This window comes from Streptopelia decaocto, assembly GCF_964273445.1.
Source record: "Streptopelia decaocto genome assembly, chromosome: 7".
Classification (NCBI taxonomy): Eukaryota; Metazoa; Chordata; class Aves; order Columbiformes; family Columbidae; genus Streptopelia; species Streptopelia decaocto.
The window spans coordinates 31,094,039-31,121,862 of NC_138661.1; the positions used below are offsets into that span (position 1 = coordinate 31,094,039).

Genomic DNA, 27,824 nt, shown 5'->3' on the forward strand with positions numbered 1-27,824 from the left:
TTGTGGAAGCATGTACTACATGAAATTTCAAAGCAATTTTACTTGGACATTTAGGTTGTCTTTTTTGGTATTTCTATAGAACAAAAGTGGAAACTACAATATTCCCTTTTTACGTTTCAGTTTTTCAACTTCTGTTAGATCTTGTTTTACAAGTCAAAACTTATTTTGTGGAACCTATTTAAGTAGTTTGATATGTGGCATACAGAATGTTTCAGTACAGTGTCATACTTGTATCCTTAGAATCGATACTGTATTTTTAATATTCTTTGTTCTAGTGAGTGATACTCTAGTGATACTCTAGTGAGTATCAAGCTCTACTCAATATGTAGAACTGAACTTAAACTTCTTTAAAAAAAATAAAATAAAAAGGAAAAAAAAAATATAAAGCCATACAAAATCATCTAAAACCAGCCTAGTCACCAAAAATAAATCAAGTATTTTTCCACAGTTCTCCATCCATCTTTGCCCATCTGGTAGATGCTTTCAATTAAGAAATCAAAGAAATAAGGACTGCTCTATTTGTAACACAAGCAGCACAATTTCAGTTTGGAAAAGGTTTATGTGGCAATATAGGCTTTGTCTAAGCCTTTCAGGAGAATTATAACTAGAGCTATGGTAGTTATTTGATATTTGTTGCTAATATGCACAATATTACAAATTAAATGAGGTGATATACAAAGACAAGGTGAATGTGGCACATCAGATTCTCCTGCGGGCTACAGGGGTAGGCAAGTCATTATTAGAGTCAATGAAATTAAAGGCCAGAGTGAATAACGGTGAAATAAGGGAGAGGGACTCATAGCCAATACAAGAAAATAATGTGCTTCACACTGAAGAGGAGAATTAAGCAAAATGTTACAGAGCAGAACAGAATGGTTAGAACTGAAAACCAGGCAAACCTGAAATGACAAGAAATGGAGAGTCACACTTTGCTGCAGATGTTGGGAATGAGCAGTATGTTCAAGGACTCTTTTTCTTAAGCACCGGTCCTGTCTTTACAAATGAGTACTGTGGGAAAGCATCACCTCCTCTGCTTCATTGCAACCAAAGGTCTGCTATTCTTATACATAGAATAAATGCATATGTCACCTATCAGACCTAATTGGCAAGTGTATAGTATTTTCTCATGATCTTAGGACCCGGATGCGTAGAAGGTAGTCAGTGGAGTGTACGTGTCCCGCATGAATGGTATTCAGCGTAACTCTAAACAGAAGTTCTTGAAATGTAATCTGTGGAATATCAACTACGTATTTGGTACAAGCTTTCATGATATCCAACTGCTAAGTCACATGAAAGACAGCTAAAACTCTATGTATTCAGTAAGTAATTGTGGTTATTTCAGGGATGTTGTGAGGTATGGAGGTTAGAAAAGACAAAGTAGATACTTGAATACATGAGTTCAGTTAGCCTTGAAAGGTCTTGCCATAATTTGCTGTTATTTCAAGAAATGATGTAATGTCTATGCTAAATGAATATATTTGTAGTTCAGATGTTCATTGCAAAAGCTTATTCCAAGTACCTCTATAATACTGGCTATTATATTCAACTTTTTGTTACCTAAAAGTTGTACAATGTTTTAGAATAATCTAGAACTAGGCCAAAATAATTTAAAAGACATGTAGTCTGCACACATTTATCATATTTACTAATATTTCCAACAAATGGTTTATTTGGGTCTTCTCTGTCTCTCTTTCCCTTCCTTTCTTTCTGTTTTTCTTTCTGTCTTTCTGTCTTTCTTTCTCCATATTGGCTTGTAAAGTTATTTGTTTGTAGGATGTACACAAATAGGAGTTGTTTAAAATGTCTTCAGATCACTACTGTGTTATCCTTTGGAAATCTCTGCTTTTGTTTGTATGTTTATGGGGCTGTTGCAAGTTGGTTTTGCAAGGTTTCTTTTGAATGCCATCTTTATTCCATAACTGATGCAGTTTGTGGGATTTTGAAGAATCCACTTCATTCAGATCAACTTTTGGTATTTGCAGGTACTACAGAGCGGGTGTGTCTGATCCAGGGAACAGTTGAAGCACTAAATGCAGTTCATGGCTTCATTGCAGAGAAGATTCGAGAAATGCCTCAAAATGTGGCCAAGACAGAGCCTGTCAGCATTCTACAGCCTCAGACCACTGTTAATCCAGACCGCATCAAACAAGTGAGTTTTTGGTTGGGAATAGAGAGTCACAGCAGCTCCTTAGAAGTCTTAAAACTTTAAGGCTGCAAGGGGTCAACATAACATGTTCTTTAAGGAAATGTTATTTTAACCTTTAGTAACTTGCTGGTCCTCTTTTTCCTTATACTTACATGTTCCCTGTTTCTCAGCGGTTCTTTCAGACAGTGTTTTGTAAGTTTCCATGCCACACTCTGATGTGTTTCATAAACTTTTCTTTACTATGTAAGGTGATAATACAGTTCTAGGTTTTAGTTAAATATCTCTGAATTTTAATATTAAATGGTGACCCTCTTGTAAATCTTCAGCGTTACTAAAAATCACAGATCAACTGAATGATTCCTGGATTTATGTATATAAAATAAAATAAAATATATATATTTTTTAGACCCTATCTTAGATACTTTAAAATCTTAACCTGTAGGAACTTGAAACTATAATTTACTTGGGATGTTTACTACAATTTCAGGGTATGTTATTTTGGCATCTTTTTGCCTATTTTACACTGACTTTTTGCAAAACTTATGGCCAATGCAAAATATATTTGCAAGTCATTATTTATCTAGTATTCTTTAGTTCATTACATTTTCCAGAACAATTTTAATTAAAAAAAAAAAAAAAAAGTTGCCCTGTAAGGAGAATGTGAAATATGTGTCATAAAGGATTTTAAATTATTTTCCATTGTACAGAATAAGAAAATGATAAAGAAAGGAGTGAACATTAGTAAAATTTTGTCTTGTCTCTCTATCCTCTATAGGATAGATTTTAGTTTCTCACCTGTGTTATATGGGAAAAGATTGTTCCGTCCTTCTACGCTAGCAAGATTCAGTGTCCTATAAAGTAATTTGGTAACTGTGTACAATTACTTTACTTTGTATATAGTGACATACACAGAATGCTTATATGAAGATGTTTGAATGAGTTTGGAATGATCAGACTGCTTTAGATGGATGAAGCTGTGCATAAGTCATTGTATATGATATCTAATATTTACTACTATATTATTTTTTCTCTACATGTGATAATTTACATAAAATATTATAATTTATAAGAAAACACTGAAAAGAAAAGCTCTGCTTCTGTAGGATTAGTTTCTCAGTTATTAAACATGAAAATGATAGAGAGAAAATGCTGAAAAGATCTGTATTTTGAATGGCTTTTCTGCTTGTGAAATGTTAGATTTTATGCCAATACTTCTTAACCCAATGGGAAAGAGGTGTTCTCTATTACAGTGAAAAGTGTTTTTCCCCTTTGCAATGAAATGAAGCTCATTTTTAGGTGTCAGGAAGATCCTGAGAAACTAGATTACAGAGCTGTGTAAGGACATACCTAAATACTTCCTGTCTTGTATCTGAAGCTGAAACAGCTTGTCCACAATACTTCTCCAGAAAACTTATTTGTAAAGTTTTTGTGGTTTTTTGTTTGCTTTGTTGTGGGTTTGTGTTTGTTCTTGTTTGAGTTTTTTCTTGGTTTGGTTTTGGGTTTGTTTTGTTTTGGTTGGTTGGTGTTTTTTTTTTTTTAGTTTGGTTGGTTCATTTAGGGTTTATTGCATTTTTTGTTGTTTAGTTTTGGGGTTATTGTGGGGTTTTTTGTTTGTTTTTGTTTTTTGTTTGTTTGTTTTTAAACACAATTCCATGTTTGAAATGTTAAATCAAATTCTGGAGGGATGGACTAGTGAACAGAGCTGCTGCTAGTGAAGATAAGACAGACTAAATACAATATGTAACTTATAAAACTGATATATTGACTGGCTCTACATCTTAAAATTTAAATCTATTACCTGTGTACATATGGGTGAATAGTAATATTAAACTGCAAATACTTGGAGATATGCATGTGTATGTGTTGAACAGCTTTAACCACAATGAATTCTCAAACTTCTCTTTTAATGAAGCAACATCTATTAATGATCAATTCATACACTATAAATATTGACTCCATAAATCTAAAATCCATTCTTTTTACCAAGATATGAAATTGTTAGCTAAGTTCTTAGATAGAGATTTCAGTGAAATAATCTGTCCTCTAGTGTCAGAATATTCTGTATCTTAATGAAAGACATAAACCTCTATTTAAGAAATTAAAAGGATAACATTTTATAACAGGTAATTGTGATCTAGAACTCCAGTGTTGCTACTTTTTTATAGCAGACAGGTAACACCTTTATTAAAATGATCAGGATAATCATAAATTGTAATTCTTGGCTTATTTTTTGCCAAGTTAAAAGTGACCTCTATTCCTTTACACAAACTCTACGTGATTCTTCCTGTCTTAGAGTATTACCCACTAACTTTGGCAGCCAAAGTATTACATTACAGATTGAAGAAAGTAGACTTAGCACTTGAGATTAAGAGCTGATTTGAAATAATAACTGTTACCTTCATTAGGAACTTTGAAGATATTTCTTTTGGTTTTCTAGCTCTTTCTACCAAAAAGCATGAATGAAGATACCTGTAGTTGAAGCCTTGCAATGCCATCCCTGTCTATATGAGCGTACAGCTCTCATTTCTCTGTTGTCCTGTATTTTCCCTGGGCTGCTTTACCAACACTTGCTTCAGAGAAGTGAGCTGAGAAAGGAAGTATCTTCTGGCTACAGTTTCAATGAAGAAAGTCAGTAGGTAAAGCTTTGGCTGACTGCTTGAGTTTCAGCACTTTCTCTCTTCAGGAAAGGCATGGGTATACACAGAGGCTGAGTCTGGCCTGGCATTTCTCCTTACTGATGGAAGTCACTATCCAAACATTCTGGTCTCTCTAACTTTGGCTTTTCAGCTTTGGAAGATTTGCAAACAAGTCTATCTGGTTCCTTTTGAGCCTCCTCCACTGCAGTTTTTCACATCTCCTAATTCTATGGATTTACCAGTTGATACTTACCAGTAGTTCTCTCCTCTAAGCAGGTCTGATAGATACTTAATTAACATATGTTTGCATCTTTTCTCTCTACATAACATAGGCAATCTCTTCACAGATGTCATCCATCTGCTGTTTCTAGCTATTATTTGACAATAACCAACTGATTCCTGTGCCCTTTTACTTCCTAGAAACTGCTATGAGAATATAACTTCCCTACTCTCTATTAGCTTAAGTATCGCACCAACTCTTTCAGACCATGTTGCAACACAGGGGAAGTGATCATAAACTGATCGGGAGCCTGAGCTGGTTCGGCTTTGAATTTCACCTCTAAGTTGATAACAGCTCCTATGAACAATGGAAAAGGCTACATAATGTGGTCTTACCAAATCACCTTCTTCAGAAACTGTTGCGGCTTCTTTGTATGCTAGTTGAATTTTCCTTGCAGCTTTCAGTTGGCTTACAGGTAGCAGGTGTTGTAGCAGCCTGTCCAGGAAGTGTATGGAATTGGAGATGGGCACTACAGACCTGTGTACTATATAGAAGGAAAGATGTGTCATCTTATAGCTAACTCTGTTTTAAGCAGGAGTTGCACTGTTTGGCCTCCTGAGATCCCTTCCAACCTGAATCATTCTTTGATTCTATTAAATGTTTAGCTATCAAAGTCTGGACAAAGGTTTTAGAAGTTCTTCCCTGAAAATCTAGAGTAAAATTTTCATATATAGAACTTACAATTAATGTTTTCATTGGATCCAGCTTCATTTTAGCTTTTTCAGTAGATAATTAACCTGTCATGAATCTTTAACTCTGTTCATTAATCATAGTCCCAGACATTGTATTCAAAATCTGCAAAACTGAACGTCTGAGATCAGATTTGTAAACTCACTTTCTTCTAGTGAAAATGACTAATTTTACTTCAGAAACACTGATCAACAACAACAAAAAGAAACTGTCATAATTTTTAAATCAAAAGTTTTACTTTGAAGTGACTTTAAGAATACAAATTTGAAAATATTGGCTTAATTTTTTTTTGTTTTGTTTTGTTTTTTTCCAAATACAGGATATGAGCTGAGACTATAAAGACTCAGTAGACTTCGTAGAATTATAGTATGGTTTAGATTGGAAGGGACTTTAAAGATCATCTAGTTCCAACCCCACTGCCATAGGCAGGCATACCTTGCACTTGATCAGGTTACTCAAAGCCCCATCCAACCTGGCCTTGAACACTTCTGGGTTGGGGCATTCATAAACTCTCTGGGCAGCCTGTTCCAATGTCTCACCACTCTCACAGTAAGGAACATCTCACTAATATCTAGTCTAAATGTGCACTCTTTCAGTTTAAGATTGTTACACCTCGTGGTATCACTACACTCCCTCATGAAGAGTACGTCCTCATTTTTCATGTAGGTCCTCTTTAACTAATGCAAGGCTGATATAAGGTGTCCCCAAAGCCTTTTCTTCTCTAGGCTAAACAATGCCAACTTTCCATCTGTCCTCATAGGGGAGGTGCTCCAGAGTCCTGATCATCCTTATGGCCCTCCTCTGGACCCACTTGAGCAGGTCCATGTCTGTCTTACACTGGGGGCCCCAGAGCTGGATGCAGTATTCCAGGTGAAGTCTCATGAGAGCAGAGTAGAGGGGGAGAATCATCTCTCTACCTTCTAGACACACTTCTTTTGATGCAGCCCAGGATATGATTGGCTTTCTGGGCTGTGAGTACACATTGCTGGGTCGTGTTCAGTTTTTCACCACCAATACTCCCAAGTCCTTCCTTCCTTAAGAAACCTTCATTGGTTTCTTAAAATGCTTCTCCCTTCTGAGAAGCCTTTCTTGTTTTCATCATCCATTTAAGGCAACAGTCTGTCACATAGATGAACCTTACTAATCTCTATAGTATGAGTAAGTATAGTTTTATAGATCAGTGTGTGTCTTCACCTAGTCAACAATTTCTTATAAACTTTTCTCACTTTTGAATGTAAGTAAAGAGTCACACCAGCTACACTTCTCCAGTGAATAATAAGATACACAGGGGTGTTTACAAGTTGTGAGGAGAGGAAAAAAAACAAACAAACAAAAACAACAAAACCAACAAACAACCAAAAAAAAACACCAACAAGAAAAGCCCTTATTTACTAGAAAGACAGTTCTATACATTAGATCTCATGGCAAAAATTTAACATTACACAAAAACAGGTATACTCTATCTTGTCCCACATGTGCCCTTGACTTAATTCAGGTGCCAGATCACTGTTTAAATTTTCTGTTTCACCAATGTTGAACATCATTTCAATATGTATGCAAAACTGTGTTTTATCAACACAGCCATCTCTGTAGCTGATGATTAACTCTTCATTGCATGTGCTTCAGAAGTGGAATGTGAATACAAGATTTTGTTGGGGCATGAACAGCAGCATTCAACATTTCAGAAATTTTCAACAGGGTTCTGATTCTTAAAAAATTTCTGAAGTTATCTCTTGCCTTGTGATAGCTTTGTAGTTTTGATGGTATTTTTCCAAATCCTGAAGTAACCCAGAATCAAAAGGAGGAGAAGTTTTCTTTCCTTCTAGGACTTGTTTTGCTTGTTTTTTTTTTCACATGAATCTTAGACCCATATCTTTGTACGTGTTTTGATGCCTGAGTCTGGTAACTTACTTGAGTTTTCTGGTATTTCAGTGTAACAGTACCTGATCTTGTAGTAGTTCTGTGTTACTTGGACAGATTTTGAGGAAAGAGAAGGTCCTGATTCTTCCTTGTCCGTTTTACTGTAATCTTCAGACTAAATCATTCTCTCCATCCAGTTGCTCTGATGATCCAAATGGCACCTGCTGGTTTGCTTTAAACACCTTAACCCTTCTTGTCCTCAAACAGAACATGAGATAATCTTTCTTTTACATCATACTTAAAACACTTTTTTTGTTTTTCGAAGGCAAGTCCCCAGGAGTTCATATATTCAGATAAATTACCTCCATAAATACCTATAAGGAAGTGTTCCATCTGTATATGCTTTCTTAGTCTTTTTGTCTTGCCCTATGCCCTGTCTATTAGTTTACATAAAAGCAAAACAAAATGCAAAGAGGATGAAATATCATCAGAATGTATTTTGTTTGTTTTTTGCAGATGTGAAAAGGTAGCAAGTAAAATTAGATCACTGAAGCCATCAAAGCAGCCTTTTTACAATCTGGATTGTAAATGAATTGTTAATCCTTGATTATTTGTCTTTCCAAATTTTATTTTTGAAATGTGTTATGTATTTATACAGTCATTGCTGAGATGAGAATCATTTGTCAAAGTTACAGATTAAAGGAGTTCACAGCAAATGTAAAGAAGACTCAATATGTTTTGCAAAGCAAGTGGTGTGTTTAGAAAGGCTCATCTCTGATACTGTTGAAAGTCTAGTAAGTCAGTCTTTTCCATTGTTTAGCACAATGGGGCTTTGCAGTGCTCTGTTTCTCATTTTAGCTGCAGAAGGTATTCAACTCTTTAATACAAATTAAAAAAAGACACCACCTTTTCTTAAAGGGCATTAAAATATAGGCTTAAGCAAATTAGTTTTGTCATCACATTAATTTCAATGATTTAAAAGCAACAAAATTAATATATGCAAGACTGAAACATAGTATTAACTTAATATTAATAGTCATTTAATGTGGCTAATATTATTACCAAGATTTCCTTTCTTTGACAAGATCTGTAATGAGAAACTAGAAACTGGTAAGCTGCAAGTGCAATTTCATCTTCACATTTAAATGATGTTCTTTGCATACTTTCATGTCTCTAGCCCTGTTTTCAAATGATATGTCATTTTCTGCCTTTTCTTTCTACTTTTCTATATATAAATATACTAATAAGTACTGAGAATTAAGTTAACTGTCTCAGTACAATATTAATTATCTAGGGTGCAAGTACTGAGTTTTTTTAATATGTATATAAAGGTGAGATTTTCATCATTAGACAATTCATTAAGTCATTGAAAAAGGGCTCAGAGACCTTTTGGAACTCTATACAGACAGAGTGTATCTATTCTATACTTCCATTATATAGCTATATCATCACTCTTACTCAAAAATATGAATAATAGAAACGTGATGCTTTGACCATCTTTCTGCACCCTTTAGTATGTTGTGCAGCCTGAGAGCAGTCTCTCATAGTATAGCCAGTTCTTGTGAACAACACAGGGAAGAATATTTTCTTGAACTTTCAGAAAATATTACAACTAAAATATGACTCAATCAGAATTTTGCTTCTAAAATTAAGCTTGTTTTTATTTCTTAAAATCTGTTTTCTGAAATATCTGTTCTAGAAGCTTAAAGTAAAAACAAACAACACTCTCTTACTTGTAAATGTACTCTTCTATTCATTGTATCATAAGTAATAGGAAAGGAAATAAGATTTAGGAAAACATGGAAGACCAATTTAACTGTGACTTTGACTATGCTATTCAAGAAATAGCTTAAAACCTGATCACGAGTCATAGAAGTAATGTGTGGTAGAAGTTCTGACTGCCTTTTTTCTATAACCTTGCCAGCAGTCAACCTGCAATTTCAGGAAAGCTTCAATTACGGTACTCAAGTTTCAGTCCCAAAAATCAAAATTCTGTGATGTAAATTCATCTTATGATTTCTAATCACTTTATGCATCTCATTCCCAGAAGCCTAATAACTACTGAAATCAAGTGCTTGCCTAATGCAAAACACTTGCAAAATTAAAAAAAAAAAAATTAAAAAAATGCTGTGTAATAAATCAGAATTCTTGAGCTCTGTCCAACTTTCTTTGAGAAGTAATTTTGCCTAAAAGTTCCTGCAAAGCAATTAAGAGTATATCAATAAATTACTTATCAGACAGTGGAAATTCAATATGAAGTCCAAATGCCTGTGGTTTTTGTTTTGTTTTGTTTTTAATTTTTGAGAAATTACATTGTGTTGCTTTAATATTGAAGAAATAAATAGATGTGTCTCAAATTAATGTGTCTTTAGAATTATACAGAAGCATCAAAAGGTATAAATTTTTACAAAATGCTGTCAGTTCTTATATATATACTTATATATAAATGCACAGACATAGATGAAAAAATAAGAGCAGTGATGTCAGTAAACAAAGTAAGAGAGATTAAGCCTCAAACACAAACAACCCCACATGCAAAAAAAGACCAAAAACAAACAAACAAAAAATGAAAACACAAACCAAAAAATGTTATTAATATTTTCAGTATTTTGTTGTTGGCATGTATATTTGGAAAACAATGTGTATGCCCATACTTGATTCTTGTTCATTAATACAGTTGTTTTGCTTTTAAATGTTTTTATCTTTTCCCATTGTGTTTTCCACACACTTTTGCTCAAATGGAATAGTGGAATGCTTCTATTTAATAGATGTTATAGTTCAACAGTCACCTGAAATGATTATTGTTGCTCCTTTTTCATTGCAGCCATACATTTCTGTGCTTTAGGAATGATATGAATTGAAAACTCAGGCGCTTCCAGTTTCTTAAATTACTTGTGGTATAAGTTAGTAAGCAATTATTCAGTGTTGAATTGTTCTACATATTTTCTTATAAATCCAGTAGTTAGATTTAGTAATACCTATGAAGAACAAACTATTTTTGTTTTATTAATTAGCCTACCATACCAAAATAATATACAACACAGTAGGCCCTAGTTAGCAGAGGTGTTGATTGAAGAAACTATCAGATGTCTGAAATCATTTAGTCAAAATATATTTTCAGAGTTTTGCTGGAGAACAGTAACTTTTTTTTTTTTAGTTCAGGATGAGAGTTTAATATATAGCTATAATAAAGAAAAGCTATCAAGATAAATTATAGTTCTCCATTCTGTTGGGTCATGTGGTTTGGTTTTGTTTTGTTTATTTTACCCCTCCCCATTGCTTTAAGATTAAATAAAGAAAATCATTTAATGGTGATTTCAGACTTTGATAAGAGACATATTGCATCATCCCACTAGAACTAGAAGTATAATTCTAGAGTCGAATAGGGTTATGCTTGTACAGTCGTGGAATCTGACATTTTTTTTCTAAATAATTTTAGCCTCTTGTGAATGAACCCATGTTATGTACTGAAAGACATGGGAGAATCCTGTATAGTTGTCTTGATTTTCAGAATGTATAGTGTCTGACCAATAGCATTTTACCAAGCTACATATTTTTATAATGGAACGTGGTAGAATTTTTTACTGAAGCCTCTTTCAAGAGTCCCAATTGATGCTTAAGCTGTATATGTTTTATTTTTGTTTTTATTGTTTTATGAGTTACAAATAAGGATCTGTTTCTTAAGGTATTTTTTTCCTGTTTTGGCTGCTTGTTTATGTACAAACTATGAAAAAAATGGATCTTCATATTGCTTAACATACAGCTAAAATATTTGTGTGTGCATATGTACAAGCCCATATTTTGCTAATACACAACTTTATGCATTCACAGTGTCCCAGCTTTCTCATATGCATTAAGAATTTTAGTGCAAAAGTATGTATACCTATTTTATGAGGGACTGTCAATGATTGTAAGTAATGGAACTGCTGAAAGTGCAAAATCTTGCTTCATTTATTTCTAAATAGTTTTGGTTACTAATTATATGACAAATCACACTGTATAGCATTTTAACATCTTATTTCTTAAAGTAAAAGTAGTGTAATTTGGGATATTTTATAATATTTATATATTACATAGATGTAAAAAAACCCACATGCTTTGAATAAGTATTGTATGTTATGTTTTGAAAATTGGAATTTTACATTTTCACTACATTTATAAAAAGAAGAGTTATTCTGTCAGGATCTAATACTTTAAAAAGAAAAATGTGTATATAAAAATTTCAACAGAGCAGTGCTTTTTTGATATGTTCAAGAATTAATGTTAAGCGTATGTATATTATTTAGAAAACATGATCAATAAATATGACTCTTAATTCTTTTTCGTGTTTATTTTGAACACAGGCCTGATAAGTTATTAACCTTTGCTAAACTAAATGAACATTTTTAACACTATTAATAAGTATATTGTAGTAATTTGTCATGAAGGTATTAGTTGCATGTTCATCCATCATGAGATTGATGTTTACATTTTTTCACCTGCCTTTTGATAGAAAAACATCGATGAATATTTTAGCAGTTAGTATATTGCTAAAAACTTAGAAGCTTCAGCATAAAAATTATATAAGATATGGAACACAAGTTTGCTGGCTATAGTCCATGCTGTAGAATGGTGCATTATAAGGTGCCAAAGTAAATGTCTCTCTTTCAGATGTTGGCCCTGTTTGTTTGTAGAATGATAACTGTTTCTAGTGTGCTCATTGAACTTGCTGGAATTTGTGTTTACTATAGTCTTCATTTTCCCCAAGAGAAGGAGAGAGGAAAGAATATATTCCTCGTGTGGTCAGCATATTTTTGAGTATTTATGTGAGTTCACCATCTTGATTTCAAGTCATTAATTTGTTTTTACATGCATAAGCATGCATATTTACATGCATTATTTATCCAGTGGACTTTAAATTCCATTAAGTTCCAATGAGTAGGTGAAATATTTTGTCTTAGGCATTTTTTATTTATTTTAATTTTCTAGTTATGTTACTTTTGTTGGTTTATTTATTTTTTTAACTGTTCAGTCTAAGGCTTGTAAAGGTTGATTTGCTCCTGAACTGCTTTGTTCCCAGACATTGCCATCTTCCCCAACTACCACCAAGTCCTCTCCATCTGATCCCATGACCACCTCCAGAGCCAATCAGGTACAGTATCATCCTACCATCTACACCATACTTTTCACGGGTGACAGCTTGCAAACTGGAGAAAAAGATATGGTGGGTTAAGGATTTTTTCGTTCATTCACATATATACACCCATAACCATAGATATCTTAACTCAAAATTGGTAAATTGAATGAAAAACATTTTTCTTCCTTTAATTTGTTTTCTTTTTAAAATCTCTGATGAAAGCAAAGTAACTTGTAAAATACTCTTAATTTGATTTGATTAATAAATAGCAAGGATACACACTGGTGTGTTTGTAGACAGAGTAAGTCATGGTATATGTATGTTTATGTATATATGCACACACGTATTAACTTCCTGAATCACTTATAAATTATAATGGAATTACCCCTAAACCCATGCTTCATTAGCATGTATATCAACCTAGGCATGGCAAACAGAATTCTTTCTTTATTTATTCACGTTAACAATTTTGAAATGTGTTTGTGGACAGTAACATAGGGGCATTAATTAAATAGTGTATGTAGTAAAGAAAAGTAGATTTGAAATTACAGTTTATTGAAGAATGAAGTAAAATTAAATCTCTCTAAAACCATAGTAAACACATCTAATTAAGATTTATCCATGTCTTATTTTTAAATGCATAAACTGCGTTTTTAGGAGTATTTCAATTACAAGCTTTTATTTCTCTTTGAACTGGAAAAAAGTATGTCCAGTTCATTATGTCCAACTGTTTATTTTTTTGCCTCCCCTATGCAAATTGTTACACTTCATACTATGCTTTTTAGAACTGGTTTATGCTTAATAAATAACTTATTTTTTTAATGTACTCTTAAGCTTATTGTACTTTGTGTTCAAATAATATAAGTATTCAGTATGTGCTAACAGTTTTTAACACGCAATCTGTTTGAGTTAGCTGAATGCTTCTATTTTATCTTGCAAAAATTAGATCAAATACCAGAAAAATTTCTTCACAACAAGCTGATTTCCCTTGAAGTTAACATTTTATTAATTACTGATCCTCTTCTATTTTGTCAACTGCTTAGAACTTGCTGGCTGTATGAACAAACAATTTAACATACAACAGGAACGCAAGCATATTAAAGCAATATATCACATTTTTTATCAACACATGACTATCTGTTGAAAGGGACATCTAATACAGAAAGTAATGAAATTTAGAGAGAAATTGCACAGATAGAAGAACTACTAAGAAAAATACAAATTGTGATATCCCTTACTTCAAAGTGAAGGCCTTCTTCATCAGCCCACTTCCATTCCAGCAACAGTTATTTGACTTCATCATCACTAAATAACAACGATAAAATCTTTGCCAACAGCTAGGGATATTTTATGAACACTCTGTTGAGCCTTTATTATCTCTCTCTTATTTTTAGTATTTCATGTATTTTAATTAGAAGGTTTTGAAAATGTTGAATGCACTTTTTTTTTTAAAGTGTTCTTACTATTTTTCTTTTTTGTCTTCTTTCTCACTTTTTGTGGTGTTGTTTTTTTTTTTTTTTCCCCAATTATGAATATACCCTGATGATCACTATTTGGGGGAAAAGGAAATACTATTTGAGCATGTTGTTTAATTAGCATCAGAGAAGTACCTACTTTGCACCCATTCTATGCATTTTGAATTATCACTATTATAGTGTAGTGTATAAACTTTAAATGACTTTTTAATAGATAAAATACTTATTTTTATAGAAAGTTGTTCTGTGAGAATATTGTCAACTGATGTAGCTAAAAATGACAAACTAAGGGAAATATATGCTTTGTGTCCTGCCTATATCCCACGTTACATCTTTTAATGCATTTTATTCATAACTTATGTTCAATTCAGTTTTCATACAAGTAATCAAGATCTCTTTTGAACAACATTAAAATTGTATATGTGAAGAAGAGTATTGAATTTCTTAAGAGACTTTTGGAACTGCTTTTATCATTAACCCATGAAATTCCTGCTGGTTTATAATAATAATTTTATCTTTCTTGTATTTTCTACTGGTTTCTAGCCCTTCCAGCAGGAAGCACAAAGCACATGATAAGGCAATTAAGATCTTTCTGTTCATTCTAGTGATAAGTGACGTAGCTGGCAATTGTTCCAAGCCTGTAGTAGTGATTAGCATTCAGCACCAGTGTATCGACAAGTATCTGCACTGCAGCTGTTACACAAAAATAGGTTCCAACACCGTAATCTCAAACCCGTCAGTAGTCATGTAAGTACTCAATAGGAGAGAATTAGAGAACAACAAATGTTTGTTTTAATGTATGGCTGTGTAAGATGATTTTCAATAGAAAATAACCATGCAGGCATGGGTTTTCTCACAAGATCTTATATTAGGATAACAGGAAAGAGCTTATTTTACTGGGTGAAAGTCAGGAAATTTAGTGTAAGATTAATTCACAGCATACCCTGATGTATGGCTATAATAGCGTGTTGGGCTGAAGAACATTTAATTTTCTATAATATTTTAATCATGACAAGACGATAATTTTTATTAAAGATTAGTAAGGTGATTAACCAAGGTTTAAGCAGCACAATGCTGGATTGATCTTGGAGTGAGATTTTAAAACTGGGTTGCAGGACTCCCCATAAGTAATTGGAATTAGAGATCTGTCGAGAATGTGTGTTGATGAGCATACCTGCTGTGATCCTTCCCACTGTACGAGTATGTCAGTTGTATTCTCCTGACAGAGCTTACATAGTGGGCAGAACAATTCTGAGGCACACTTTTTACCACAAGAGGAAACTAGCTCTGCCAACAGAGGTCAGAGGAAGCTGGGCAGGAAATCTGGCTTGTATTATGTCTTCCTTTTAATGACTCACTTTGCCTCCATTCAGATGAGATCACAACTCCTTTGTATGGCAATCTCGACTTTTGTTGAATCTTTTTTTTTAAATCCGGTGTTTATGAAACTACCGTTTTTATGATTCTCAAGAAGGGGATAGTCTCTAAAATGTCTTACATAGTGGAAGAAAACAGTTCCTTCATAACTGTTATATGTTGTGTTATACTGAATTGCCACGCATGAAACAGAAGCCTCTGCATTGGAAGTCATATTTGTTTAGTCCTTTTTACAGGAAGATATACATCTGTCGATATTATTGTTGTAAATATCTTGTTTATCTTTTCAGTAGAACATTCTTAGGCCTTTGTTCACATTAAAAATTGATACTCTGCAAACTTCCTAAGGAAGAAAGAACCAAACAGTCAATAGAATTAGGGACATTCCAAGTAACTTTTTCTTCTCCTTCTGTCTGCCTGTCACTGAAAAGAACTCAGTCTTTCTGTACTTTTAGTCTGAGAGCTTCTTTGTTACCCCTCATGAACTTTGTCAGCTTTGTTTATAACAGAATGCTGACAGACATATAGCTGCAGTGGTGAAACTCTTCTGCTGGTGCCTGTGGAGCTGGCGGGAATATAGCTTTACTTTTATTTACCAGAAGGAGGAAATCAATTTTACTTTTCCACAGTAGACTTCAAGTGGGAGTTTCATCTCAGAAGTGACGAATAACACCATTAATGTCATATAAAACATGCTTGCTTTTCCTCTGTAGTACCTTGTAAAAGTACAAGTTTTTTAATATTTATTTTACTAGTTAAGTGACATTAGATAGACAAGCATATCTGTAATTAAAGTGTTTACATATTTTCTTTTGTTTACAAGATTTTTTTTTATCTGCCCACTTTACTGATGCTACTGTTCTTTTAGAGGGAGAAACATGAATGATCTAAAGTTAAGCTTTGTATTTCTCCTTTGTCTATTTGATTTACACTTACAAATGCAGTTGTAAACTCTTGCATGTTTCCTTCTACAATCCTCTCTTTTTTCATGAGACTGAGTGATGGGTAGGAATCCTTTCCCCTTTTATTATGATTTAGGTAGGCTTAAGCTCAGTAATGTAATGAGATTTGTCATCACAATCTTTGTGTATTAACTTACTATGCAAACTTTCTTTCATTTTTGTTTTTTAAAAATGCACTATTTTTTCCCATGGCATTTGCATTTTTTACAATTATGCATTCTATTTGCTTCTTTTTTGTTGTACCTGAAACTCTTATTTGATCATTTCGTGTAGTGTAGTCTAAATTTTATGGAGTGCAGCTAGGTGTAGGATTTGTCCATTCAGTCCTCAATGTTTGCAGTTTTTTTGGAGCATATCTATGTCATCTTGTTGCTGCAATATTTTTCAACCTTTTTACATGATGAGACAGAGTCTGTTTTCTTGGTACTGCCTGTACCAAGCAGGTACAGCACACGGATGTGGCTGTTATAGTCTTGTCGAGGGTTAAGATTGCGGGGTGACAATAAAACCCTGGCAGATGTATTGTTAACCTCCTCTCCCCCCCCACTTCCCCCTTTTTGCCCCTCCCTCTCCCCCCTTCCCACTCAGCACAGGCGATCGGGAGGGAAAGAAGGACAGAGAGAAGAGAGTTGGAAAAATTAAAGATGTTTTACTAATGCTACTAATAAGAATAGAGAAAATAATACAAAATATACAAAACCAATCTTGAAAGTCTCAGCAACTGCAGAGCCGGCCACCAAAGTCCTGGATTAGACTCTGCAAACAAGCGGGGCTGGATTCAGTCTCTCACTAGGCCTCAGTTCTCAGGGACGACCAGCAAGATCCTCTCCTAAGGTCGGCCATAAGCAGAAGGGAAGCGAAAAAGGCAAAAGGGAAAAGGGACGAGATCCTTGTGATCTCCCACTTTTATATGAAGTATTCACGTGAATGGAATGTTATACACAGTTGGTCAGTTTCTTAGTCACTTGTTTCTCGTCGCCCCTCTCACGAGATGTCCATCCATGCTTATCAATAAGTTTGCATTCCATTGCTATGTTTTACCAAAACATGTGTCTGGTTCTCCAGGAAAATGCAGTTAATATGAAGGCTTTAGCTGACAGGCAAAATTCACTGAAAGAGAAACTTGTTTTTAACAAAACCAGGGCAAGTCTGAATAGTAGGATTTTGTTCTTTTGGCTTATATTATCCTTTTATTTTATGAAAAATCTTTAACTTGCTATGGGGGATATAGTTGTACACATATAATGAGAGATAGGGGTATTAATTGGTCTTTCTAATGATTGATGTAGATGATCTCCCTCTTTCTGACTTTAAAGAACAGTCCTGTCCTTGTCTGTAAAATGATTTGCAGATGAGGAGGTATAAAACAGAGGCTGTCTGTAAAGTGTACTGGCAGCTTTTAAAGGGTTGATGAACTTGTATCACTTAATATATAATATGTGGGAGGTGGAAGAATAAATAGGAAAGCAAGCTTTGTTTCAGTCTTCTGTTATCACTAGGACAGAGAATTCTAAAGTAAGTATAATGTCCAACTTCAAATTATAAAGTTTCTATCAGTACATTAATCTTGAAGTATACATAGTGAATTTTAATGATGATCCCAGGATATTAGATAGCCATCGTAGACCATCAAGATACTATCTCTATTTGCCTTTGATAATTTGATGTGAGGGTTATGTAAGATATTCTGTCTCTTATATTTTAACTACCGTTTTCATCTGATTTTAATTCTGTAATTTTAATGTCATTTCTTAAAGTGGTATTGAGAAAATCTGTTTTCTTTTTATGTCGGTCACAGAATGACTGATTCTGAATGTATCACTTGATCTTTCTAAATATCAGTACCCCATATTTAAAAGCAAAGTCATTATAAAGTTATTTAGCATTCTGATAAAAGGTGCTATAAAATAAAAAAACTATTATTACTTTAATTGATTGTTCAGAATATTTGCTGTGGTTCTCTGTGAGATAATTATTTGACCTTTTTTCAGTATGTCAGTTTGTTTGCTGATTAAAAACAACCATTTTATTTACATCTGGAAGATGATATCTGAATTCCATGCACAAAAGTAATATACTGTTTGAAAGAGACTTCATCTAATAGACAGTGCTTCATAGAGACCCATCACTAAAGAATTTAGTACGCCAGATTCTAAAATTATAAATACATGAAAATCATAAATATAATAAACTATTAATATATTGAACAAATACATTATTCTAATTATGGCATCATACCATTTTCTTATTCACAAGAGGATGCATGAGAAGGAAATCAGGTTTGGTGTTGCAGAGGTATTCAGAACCTCATAATGAAGTTTAAGGGAACAGAGTTGAGGAAATAGGCCCTGTATTTTGCTGACTTTTTCTGGAAGGTCTCCAAACTTATGCTATACTTTCGCTGCCTACAGAATATTTCTTCACATAATTTCTCAACATAGCATATTGTTTTGGTTAAGTCTTAGCAAGGACTTTCATCTTCAGTTTTAACAGTTATTCAATTTCACGTTCAGAGTTCTTTTCTGTTTAGGTCTTGCTATTGCTATTGTAGACTTATACAGTAATAATTTTGACTCCCCATTGAACACTGGACATTGTAACAAGGTTGAATGAAAATGCATATGTTAGTTAGAAAAGCATTTCCCTTTCCAGTGTTGAGAAAACCTGTACGTTTCACATTGGTAGATAATTTTATGGATTCATATCTCTGTAAAATGATCTTTTTGTTTCAATTTAATAAGAAGACAGAGTTCCTTTTTTGATTGCAAATTGCCTATGGCACACTATGGACAGCATGTAATAAATAATGTTTGAGATAAAATATCTAGAAAGGGCTTGGGAGAATTGTTCCCCTATTCAAATGAGAGGACTCCAGTAGAGGTTCTAGTGCTTCAGAGGTAACCTTTCCTGCTGCTTTTCAGCTGAATTGCTTCATTTCATCGCTAATCTCTAAGAAGAACTAACCTATACTCCATAGACTAATTGTAGATATTTTTCTTCTGGTTCTCAGGTTCTTATTACTTTTAGTATATTTCTCTTTGACTGCTTTTTCCCAATACATTGCAGTATCTGAGCTCAGCGTTTTTGTTTGCATTGTCTCCTTAAGATATATATATTTTTAGATACTATAAAGATTTTTAAATAACAATTAAAAAAAAAATCTTACCTGCAAATCAGTTTGGGGGTTTTGTTTGGTTTGGGATTTTTTTGGTTTTTTTGTTTTTTACTCTTTCTCATTGTCTGTTTCAATTTTTTCCCTTTGGCCAAGTACGTAGGTAATTCTTAGTGTTCATATTCCTTTCTATTTATTTACTTGTTTCTTCTCTCTCCAAGCACACAGCAATTTTAGGGTTCACTGTCTATTGTGCCTTTCTTAAACATAGGGGAAATGTTGTCAGAAGCATTCACGAGACACGGGGAAAGATGTAGATTCTCACTAAGTCTCTGAATACTACTGACATATAATTCATAGAATGGCATGAATGATCTGCTGGTTGCAGTCCTGTAAGTAAAAAAGTGATTCTGTGTTCACATATCTTGTTTTGATTTTATGCTTGAAAATAATTAGAATCAGTTAATTTCCTATTTCACCTCCTCTTCTCTGTGTAATGGACAGCGTAATTATTCCTTTTCTGTTTAAAATGGATACATGTCTTAAGTCAATTTCGTCTCGTGTTTTGAACTCTACCTGGTTGTTTGATTTTTTTATTTTTTTTTATTATTATTATTTTATCCCCCGTCCCCCAAGATAAAAATCAGGAGAAAACAAAATAGGCATATGAGTACAACTTGGAAAAAAAAAAAAAAAAAAAAAAGAGAGAAAACAAAGGGATAAACTAATTTAAACTAATTTGTTTTTTTCTTGTAAGAAAATAGCTTTTAACAAGATATCACATAGTCATCCCTGTTATATATTCATGAAAACTTAGCCTGCCATCAGCTTTAGTCTTTACTTCAGTCAGTAGTTTTCAAGCTTGTTAAAGGAAGTGAATGGATGTAGATTTTTGAAAATGTACTAAGTTGATTTAGAAAACAAATTTTACTGTAGTGTGACTTTAATGAAGCATGCTTTTGATCTCATTAATTTATTTTTAAATCTATGTTACTTTTGTGAAAATAGTGAGATTTGGGAGAAAAGCTATCGTTACACTTTCGTGTATACTTATGATTTGTGGGGGGTTTATTCACTTTAAAATATTTTGGAGTGGACATGTAAAAAGATAATGCTTTTTGTATTGAATGGATTTTTCTTTAGACTTACATGGATATATTGTTCAAGTTGTTTAAGAGTTAAAAAAAATCTCACACTGTAATTGAAGATCTTATTCTTTCATTTAAGGATATTTGTAGATATGATATGTAATTTTTGGCATTTGCCCATGCCCTTGTACTAAGAAAAGGTCCTATCTGCTTATGAAGATGGATCATTAAATCCGTAAAAGTTGGAAAATTCACATTCTTTGTCAAAATACGGTAAAGGTCTTCAAATATCTTGTGAAAAGGGGTGTTTAATGTTTCCATTTTCTTTGTTCCAACTGTTTTAAGCATACTTCTTTTATCAATACAAAATATAAATAAATAGCATGTTGCAAAGTGCCAGGTGTTTCCATGTTCAAGTTCCATCCCATATAAGCTAGAGGGAAGTTGGCAACATGTAACTCTGTGGTCTTACCAAGATTATCTTTGACTTCAATTCCTTCATGTTCAGGTTTGGTGACATACTGTTTCATTCAGAACTAGTTTGGGGAGAAATGGCCAACCATATTCTGAGGTGTTGTCATGGAGGCACCCCAAAGTCAGTTTTAGGTGGACAACAAATTCCAAAACAGACTTTATTCTGGCCGGAAAAGTACAGCCAATAAACCGACTAGAAACAGGGTTTATACAGTTAGTTAGCACTCCAACAACATAAAATAAAGGTTTGGATACCAGTTGAGGAGATTATTGGGGTGCAGCAAAATGAGAGTAATGAGGATCCACAGTGTGCATGCACACACTCACAAGAAACACACCAGAGCCCTCCGACTCCAGGGTGAACTATCACTTCGCCTGAGTTAGGCAAGGACTTACACTTGCCTGGTTAGGCAAGGACTTCTTCAAGGATATATTTAGTAAATTATCACTCACCCAAATGACGAGGTGAGGCACTGTCAATCCCGGGAAGTTTCATTAGACAGCGTCCCACTCTAAGGGGAAGGCTCTGGCTCAGCAGACTTGCTGCTCCTAGAAGACTACACAAAGGGAATCTTCAGCGGGAACCCCATTTTATAGTCTGATCAGATCTGGATGTGGGTATTCCAGAAGCTTCTCAGCTTCTCTGGGCCCCTCCTCTGCTAACGACCCTGTCAACTGACTCAGGGTCCCATGAAAGAGCCATTAACTGCCCCATTGGAGGCTCCAGGTCTCAGAGGGGGATGTGCAACTGCCACAGGTGTACGGGCAAAAAGTCACTTAGAGTGTTATTTGCTGTTTGAACAAACCAGAGAAAACAGAACATCAGAGCCATTTCAAAAATGAAAATCTGGATGGCTTCATTGCATTTTACTATTATCGGTATCAGCATTGTTACTCTTATCAGTAACATGAAGGTTCGACTCTAAGTTTTCAACTATTCTGAATTTAATTTAGCTGCTCTTGGAGAGCTCAGAATTTATATGATCAAGAATTGTATGAGAATGTGGAAAGAAAGAGATCCTGTATAGCACCGACTATAAGGGAGAAAGGCAATACAATAATTTTCTGACATGTCAGAGGTAAATTGAGTTGAAGCATGGTTAGGCCTAGCCCTAGAAGACCCTGCTTTTGCTATGTGATACTTAATATTTTCTTTGTACCATCTGAAACATTATCTCTTTCCCAAGCTGTTTGTAGGAATAGAGCCACAACACACTGCACTTTCTAGTTTTGCCTTTTACATGCTTTGAGAATTCATCAGATGGTGAGAAGCCGTAGACAGATGTGAGACAAACCCACCAATTAAAGTAGATGTCTGCCTGTTTTGAGTGAAAAAGGATTGTTCTTTGTATACAAATCAGAGAAAGACACTGGTTGACTTATTGCAGTATAGGGAATAAGAGATGGAAGGTTTATTCCTCTTCTGGAGATAAGGTGCGTCTGTTGAGGTCTTTGCCTGTAGTATAGCATCCCAGACTTAAGACAGTCAATACCTTTGTCCTGCAGTAAAAACAACATGTATTTTCTCCTAGTGTTGTACCTGTGGTTATTTTCAGACTTGTTGGTTTTGGGTTCAGTGTTTTTTGGTTTGATTTGTGCTTATTGTTGGTCATTTTGGGTGGGGTTTGGTTTTTTCGGTTCTGTTTTTTTGTTGCTGTTGTTTTATTTCTCCTTCTGAAAATAAATTAAACTCCCTAAAAGTAGTAACACTTATTAAGAGGCATAGTTTACAAATAGTGGATCAGCGGAAGGATTGTGACCATAGACTCTATTCAGCATGCTTAGAAATACCCAGTGGCTGAGTTCAATGGTCTGTTACATCCCAGTGATTCACATTTGAATTGTTGCAGTTTGTAGCCTTGAAGAGTATTTGGCTAAGGGTACAGATTGACTGCTGGCTGCTTGGCCTTCTGTTTTCTGCCTTCTTCTCAAATGACACCTCAGCAAATGCAGCCTTAGAGATCAGTGTCTTTTTTTTTTTTTTTTTTTTTTTTTGTTCTCACATTATTCAGCAATAATAAGCTACATGACAAAGTATTCATTCAGTTGAACTTGGCACTGGTAATTTGGAAGATATTAGAAAAGTATGTTTTAAATTTCTGTTTCTTTAAAGTTTCTGAAAGCCTGCAGTTTGGCAACTCCACTGCAGTGTAAATTCTTCTTTCATGTTTCTAGTAACCTAACACATGATCTCCATGCTTCTCAGCTTTTTATATTTACTGTTCACTTGAACTAAACATAAGTGCAGTAAAAATATTTAGATCCACTTTATTCTCTTAACAGTAATTGTAATAATTGTTATAATAAACTAACAGCTGCCCCCTACCCATGAGATATTGAAGTGCAGTCTCCATGTAAGCTCTTTTAAATTGTTAGTGCTTAATGGAATAAAACTGGTTTATGAAACAGATTAAACTGTGATTAATGGTGTTCTTTAGTAAAGGGTACTGAAAAAAAAATGCAGGTCTTCCAGATCTTCTGCAGACCAGTGCTCATGTATAATTAAGTCATGCATTAAAAAAGAAATCAAGTCAAAAGATAAGCAGGTCTTTGTGGAATATTTATTGTTCATAATATATTTTAAAGGTTTAGTAAAATAAGTGTGTAAGTATTGTCTAGAACCAGTATTACCACATTCAGTTTTAGAAACAGAAGGAAATAACAAGTAGTTGTTTGTTAAAGACATTTCACAGGTTATATTTCACCTGTATTTGAGCATTTAAGAGGCTGTTTTAGATAAATTCTTGCTTTAATTATGTCAAAAGTAATTAGATAATTAATGTTACACTTCAAATTAACATTTAGTGTAAAGACTGGCTATACACAATGTGTATGTATACACTGAGGGTTGTCTTTACTGCATGCAATTTTAAAGTAAATTGTAAGTTGTGCTTACCTTGCATTAGTAGGAATACATGTGAATGAGGATAATAAAAGGAGGAAGTAACACTTTTGATGGGATGAAAATTCAGTTTTGAAACCTGAATTTAATAATTTAATTTAGAAATTACTAATGTCAAAAAATTGTGTATGTTTTATTAAGAAAGTGGTTTAGCATATAATGATACCATTCTGCTAGGATTATTATTATAGAGTCCAGTTAAAAATCGTGAGCTCTATTACGACTTTAACTACAAATGTTATTATTACAGCAGATATATCATAAATTTAGTTAAATTCCGTAGCCTATGCACTATTCAGTACTTTTACACTACTGATATAAAAAGCCTTTATTTTTGACCTATCTGGATTTTATTTTGATGGAAAGAAATATATATAAATGTGGAAGAAGACTGTAAACTTTTCCATTTAACCATGAGGGAGGTCAGCAAAATTGATGCTTTTTAACATCACCAAGTGCATTCTGTCATTTCACAATGAATAAAATAATATTTCTATTTGAAATATAACTTATTTTTACTGTTGAAATAGTAAAATAAACTTCATTGTTAGCAATAATATTGCATAGTAATATTAATAAAAATATAATTCAGATTATGTGCAGTTTTATGTAAACTTCATGAGATTATAATAATTTATAATGCATTTATTGAGCTCTGTCTAAAAAGAGTCCTTACTGTAGGCAAGTTCACAGTGAACATTTGTTAAATAAAAAAAAGGTACAAATGTATTATGAAGTCAAAATTAGTTAGTAAATCTGTTGATTTCATCACCTTTATTCCATTTTGAGACAGCTCTTTCATTTTTTTTTCAGTTTTATTTTAGTATTTATCCATATGTTTTCTCTCAAAATAAAAATAAATTTTAATCTGCAGAAGCTGAAGAATACACATATAGTGTGCATAGGAGCTTGAGAGATCAGGACAAGAGTTAGATGCAAATACTTTTTCAGCATATCTTTAAAAAGATTTAAATCCAACTTATGAGGATACTGACTCCAAATTTATTCTTGGGAAGGTATTTTTCCAAGTTAATAGACACAAAATTATAAATATGTAATATAGGTATAAAAAAGTCTGATGTATATGTATAAATACAGCCACATACAACATTTGTTCCCTACAGCCTCAGTTTGCATAGGAGTATTTTTTTTTCCATGTGAACATTTATATCAGCTGATTATATAACCAGAATTATTAATATGTGAAAATTATCTATATTCAAGTATTGCCTGTGCCTGGCTTTTATAATGCTTAATTAGAACTTAAAAGTTGGGGTTTTTTGTTGTTTAGTTTTCCTTAATGAAATTTGACTCCACAGATTCCCATTGTATGGGAAATATTACCCAGAGTATAGATGTATGGAACAATATAATTTTCAGATACATGGTTTAATAATAAATATATGCAGCTTTCCCCAGTGAGCTAAATTAAGGATGATCTAAATCCAGGATCTTCATGTTTTACAAGGAGGATGCAATTGCACCTTGAATTATTTCTTGTAATCATATAATAGCTTTTCTTGATAAAGTAGGTTGACTTTCATAACTGGCCTGTGTTAGCGCCTATCGATCTTTTTGGTTCTCTTTACTCAAATAATAGCTAATTTCTGTCATTGCCTCCATTTGCTCCAGTGTTCTTTTTCTCTTTCTCTACTAGCAGTAGTTACTATTCCTTAGTGGCTATCAGGGTTAAAAATATATAACTAGAAATTTACAAAAGGGTAAAACAGAAAGTAGATGTACGTATAAATTAAACATATACATATAAATTGACTGGGGTGAACATGATGTTGTAATCCACCCACTTAACTTAGTTGTAGTTATTGATATATTTCTGGAGACCAGCAGCTTGATATTACCTTGTTCTGTTCCCTGATCTTTGTCAGGGACATAATGCCAGGCTCTGAGATGAAGTTTTTGAATTAGCTTGTCAGAAGACTCTATTAGCATTAGAAGGCTATGGAGTCCTGTAGTAGTGCTTATTAAGTTTGAAGACATCCACCCATTAGTGAAACTATGTCCTTTTTCTAATAGAAGTTTCTGGTAGTTACTGTTTTTTAAGACCTAGAGAGGTATGGTTATTTAAATGCTTTATCTTCAGCTGTCTTTACTTCATTTCTCATTTCAAAACAATTCTCAAATGAGAACTATGAAACAGCTTCCCTGAGAAATTCATTAAGTAGTTCTTGCTATACAAAATTCTTTTTTAATAACTAAGCAACAGTCAGTTCAGAAGGGAGTAAGCCTCTGCTGCTGGTCTTCTTCTGCCAAGCCAGGGGTGCAAAGTAGCCGTAGCCCTTGATACCATTAATCTAGATAGCTCTCTAGATAGACCGAATCCATTTTGTGTAAGTCAATTTTCTTGCTCTTTTTGACCATTCCTATAGTGAAAAAAAAAAGGTGAAGTTATATGGAAAAATCTGTACATCAGAAAATGAATAAATATGCTCTTATTTTCACTGAGGTGACATATTAATGGGGTTAGCACAAGGACTTTAATTCACATTTGTCTCCCCTTCCTTCTTTTGCTGAGAAGAATGGAGAACAGAATTAATAACCCAAGGATTTTAATTACAAATAATGTAGAAGAGGATGTTACGGTTTATTATTATTTTATATTGTGGCCATGAAAACTCAAAGGTTTTCATTTAGACACAGTACATCCATCTTCTAGCGCCTTTATTGGTTGATGTTTGCCATGTTCATTACAGTTAAAAAAGTTACACGTAATTTATCATTCCGCTATGTTTACTTTGTGTGTATTGATTGATGATATTATAAGCTTTATCTTTCATTTTACCTTATAGTTTTGTGATCTTTGAGGAAAGAACATGTGCAAAACTGGTGCAAGGTTAGATCAAGATACACCATTAAAAATGCCCTGTTCTGTCTTTTCTTATCTCTGTATGTGTAACTAAATATAGACTGAATATAAAAGATATCTCTTAGTTAAAAGATATTTAAATTACTTAATATTGTTAAGAGCAGAAATTTGGATCCAAAGGAAGGTTGGAGAATCTCTTAAAATTATTCTGTAACAGAGTGGAGTTTTTTTTCTATAGTATTGTAAAATGGAGAGCTTTCGTTTGTGCATAAGCACACTCATGTCTGACATTATTGCAGCTGTGAGATTCTAAGGCATGATGGGTTGTGGGGAAGGGATGGCTCCATTCATTCTGTCTGTATATAGTAGGAATATGTGCCTGTTTTCCATATGGAGTCATTTGCTTTTGTTTTTCCTTATTGTTTTTAGGATCAGATGAATTGTGAACAAAAGATTTAAAAAGGCAACGCTGAATAAGTAACTTCCGTACTTTAACTGAGCTGGAGCTGTTGGCTAATTACTAAATGTGGTAGGGCTGTTTCTCCATAAAAGTAATCAAGTATTAAGAAGTCGCATATAGATGTATATATAGTACAGAAATGTATATATAAAAAGCATCTGTGGTAGAAATAAATTCAGGTGGTTTGGGGTCTACTTCATGTATTTATATTTCTCTAAGATTTTGCATCAAAACATTTGTCAGTGGGAATGCTAATAAGGAGTTTCTTTTTCTTGGTTTTGTGTGGGTTTTTTTGTTTGTTTTGGGTTTTGTTTTTGTTTTTTACTGTGTGCCTAGTTAGGTGTTGTTAGTGTTTAAAATTTTCCTTCTTTTAAAAACTGTTCGGTATTAGGTATTTATCGCTGAAGGAAAACTGATGTTTA

At 33.6% G+C, this 27,824-nt stretch overlaps 1 protein-coding gene across 5 annotated transcripts in view; it reads left to right on the forward strand.

Moving 5' to 3' along the window:
• The window catches only part of NOVA1 (NOVA alternative splicing regulator 1), a 150,253-nt gene that overhangs the window by 110,593 nt on the left and 11,836 nt on the right, over positions 1-27,824 (forward strand). For 4 of the 5 annotated variants that reach the window (XM_082058240.1, XM_082058242.1, XM_082058244.1 and 1 more), the window contains 2 exons: positions 1,983-2,149; positions 12,672-12,815. In XM_082058240.1, coding sequence (XP_081914366.1) covers positions 1,983-2,149; positions 12,672-12,815 — 311 coding nt within the window. The remainder of the gene's footprint in view (positions 1-1,982; positions 2,150-12,671; positions 12,816-27,824) is intronic. The other variant, XM_082058241.1, reaches the window with a different exon arrangement.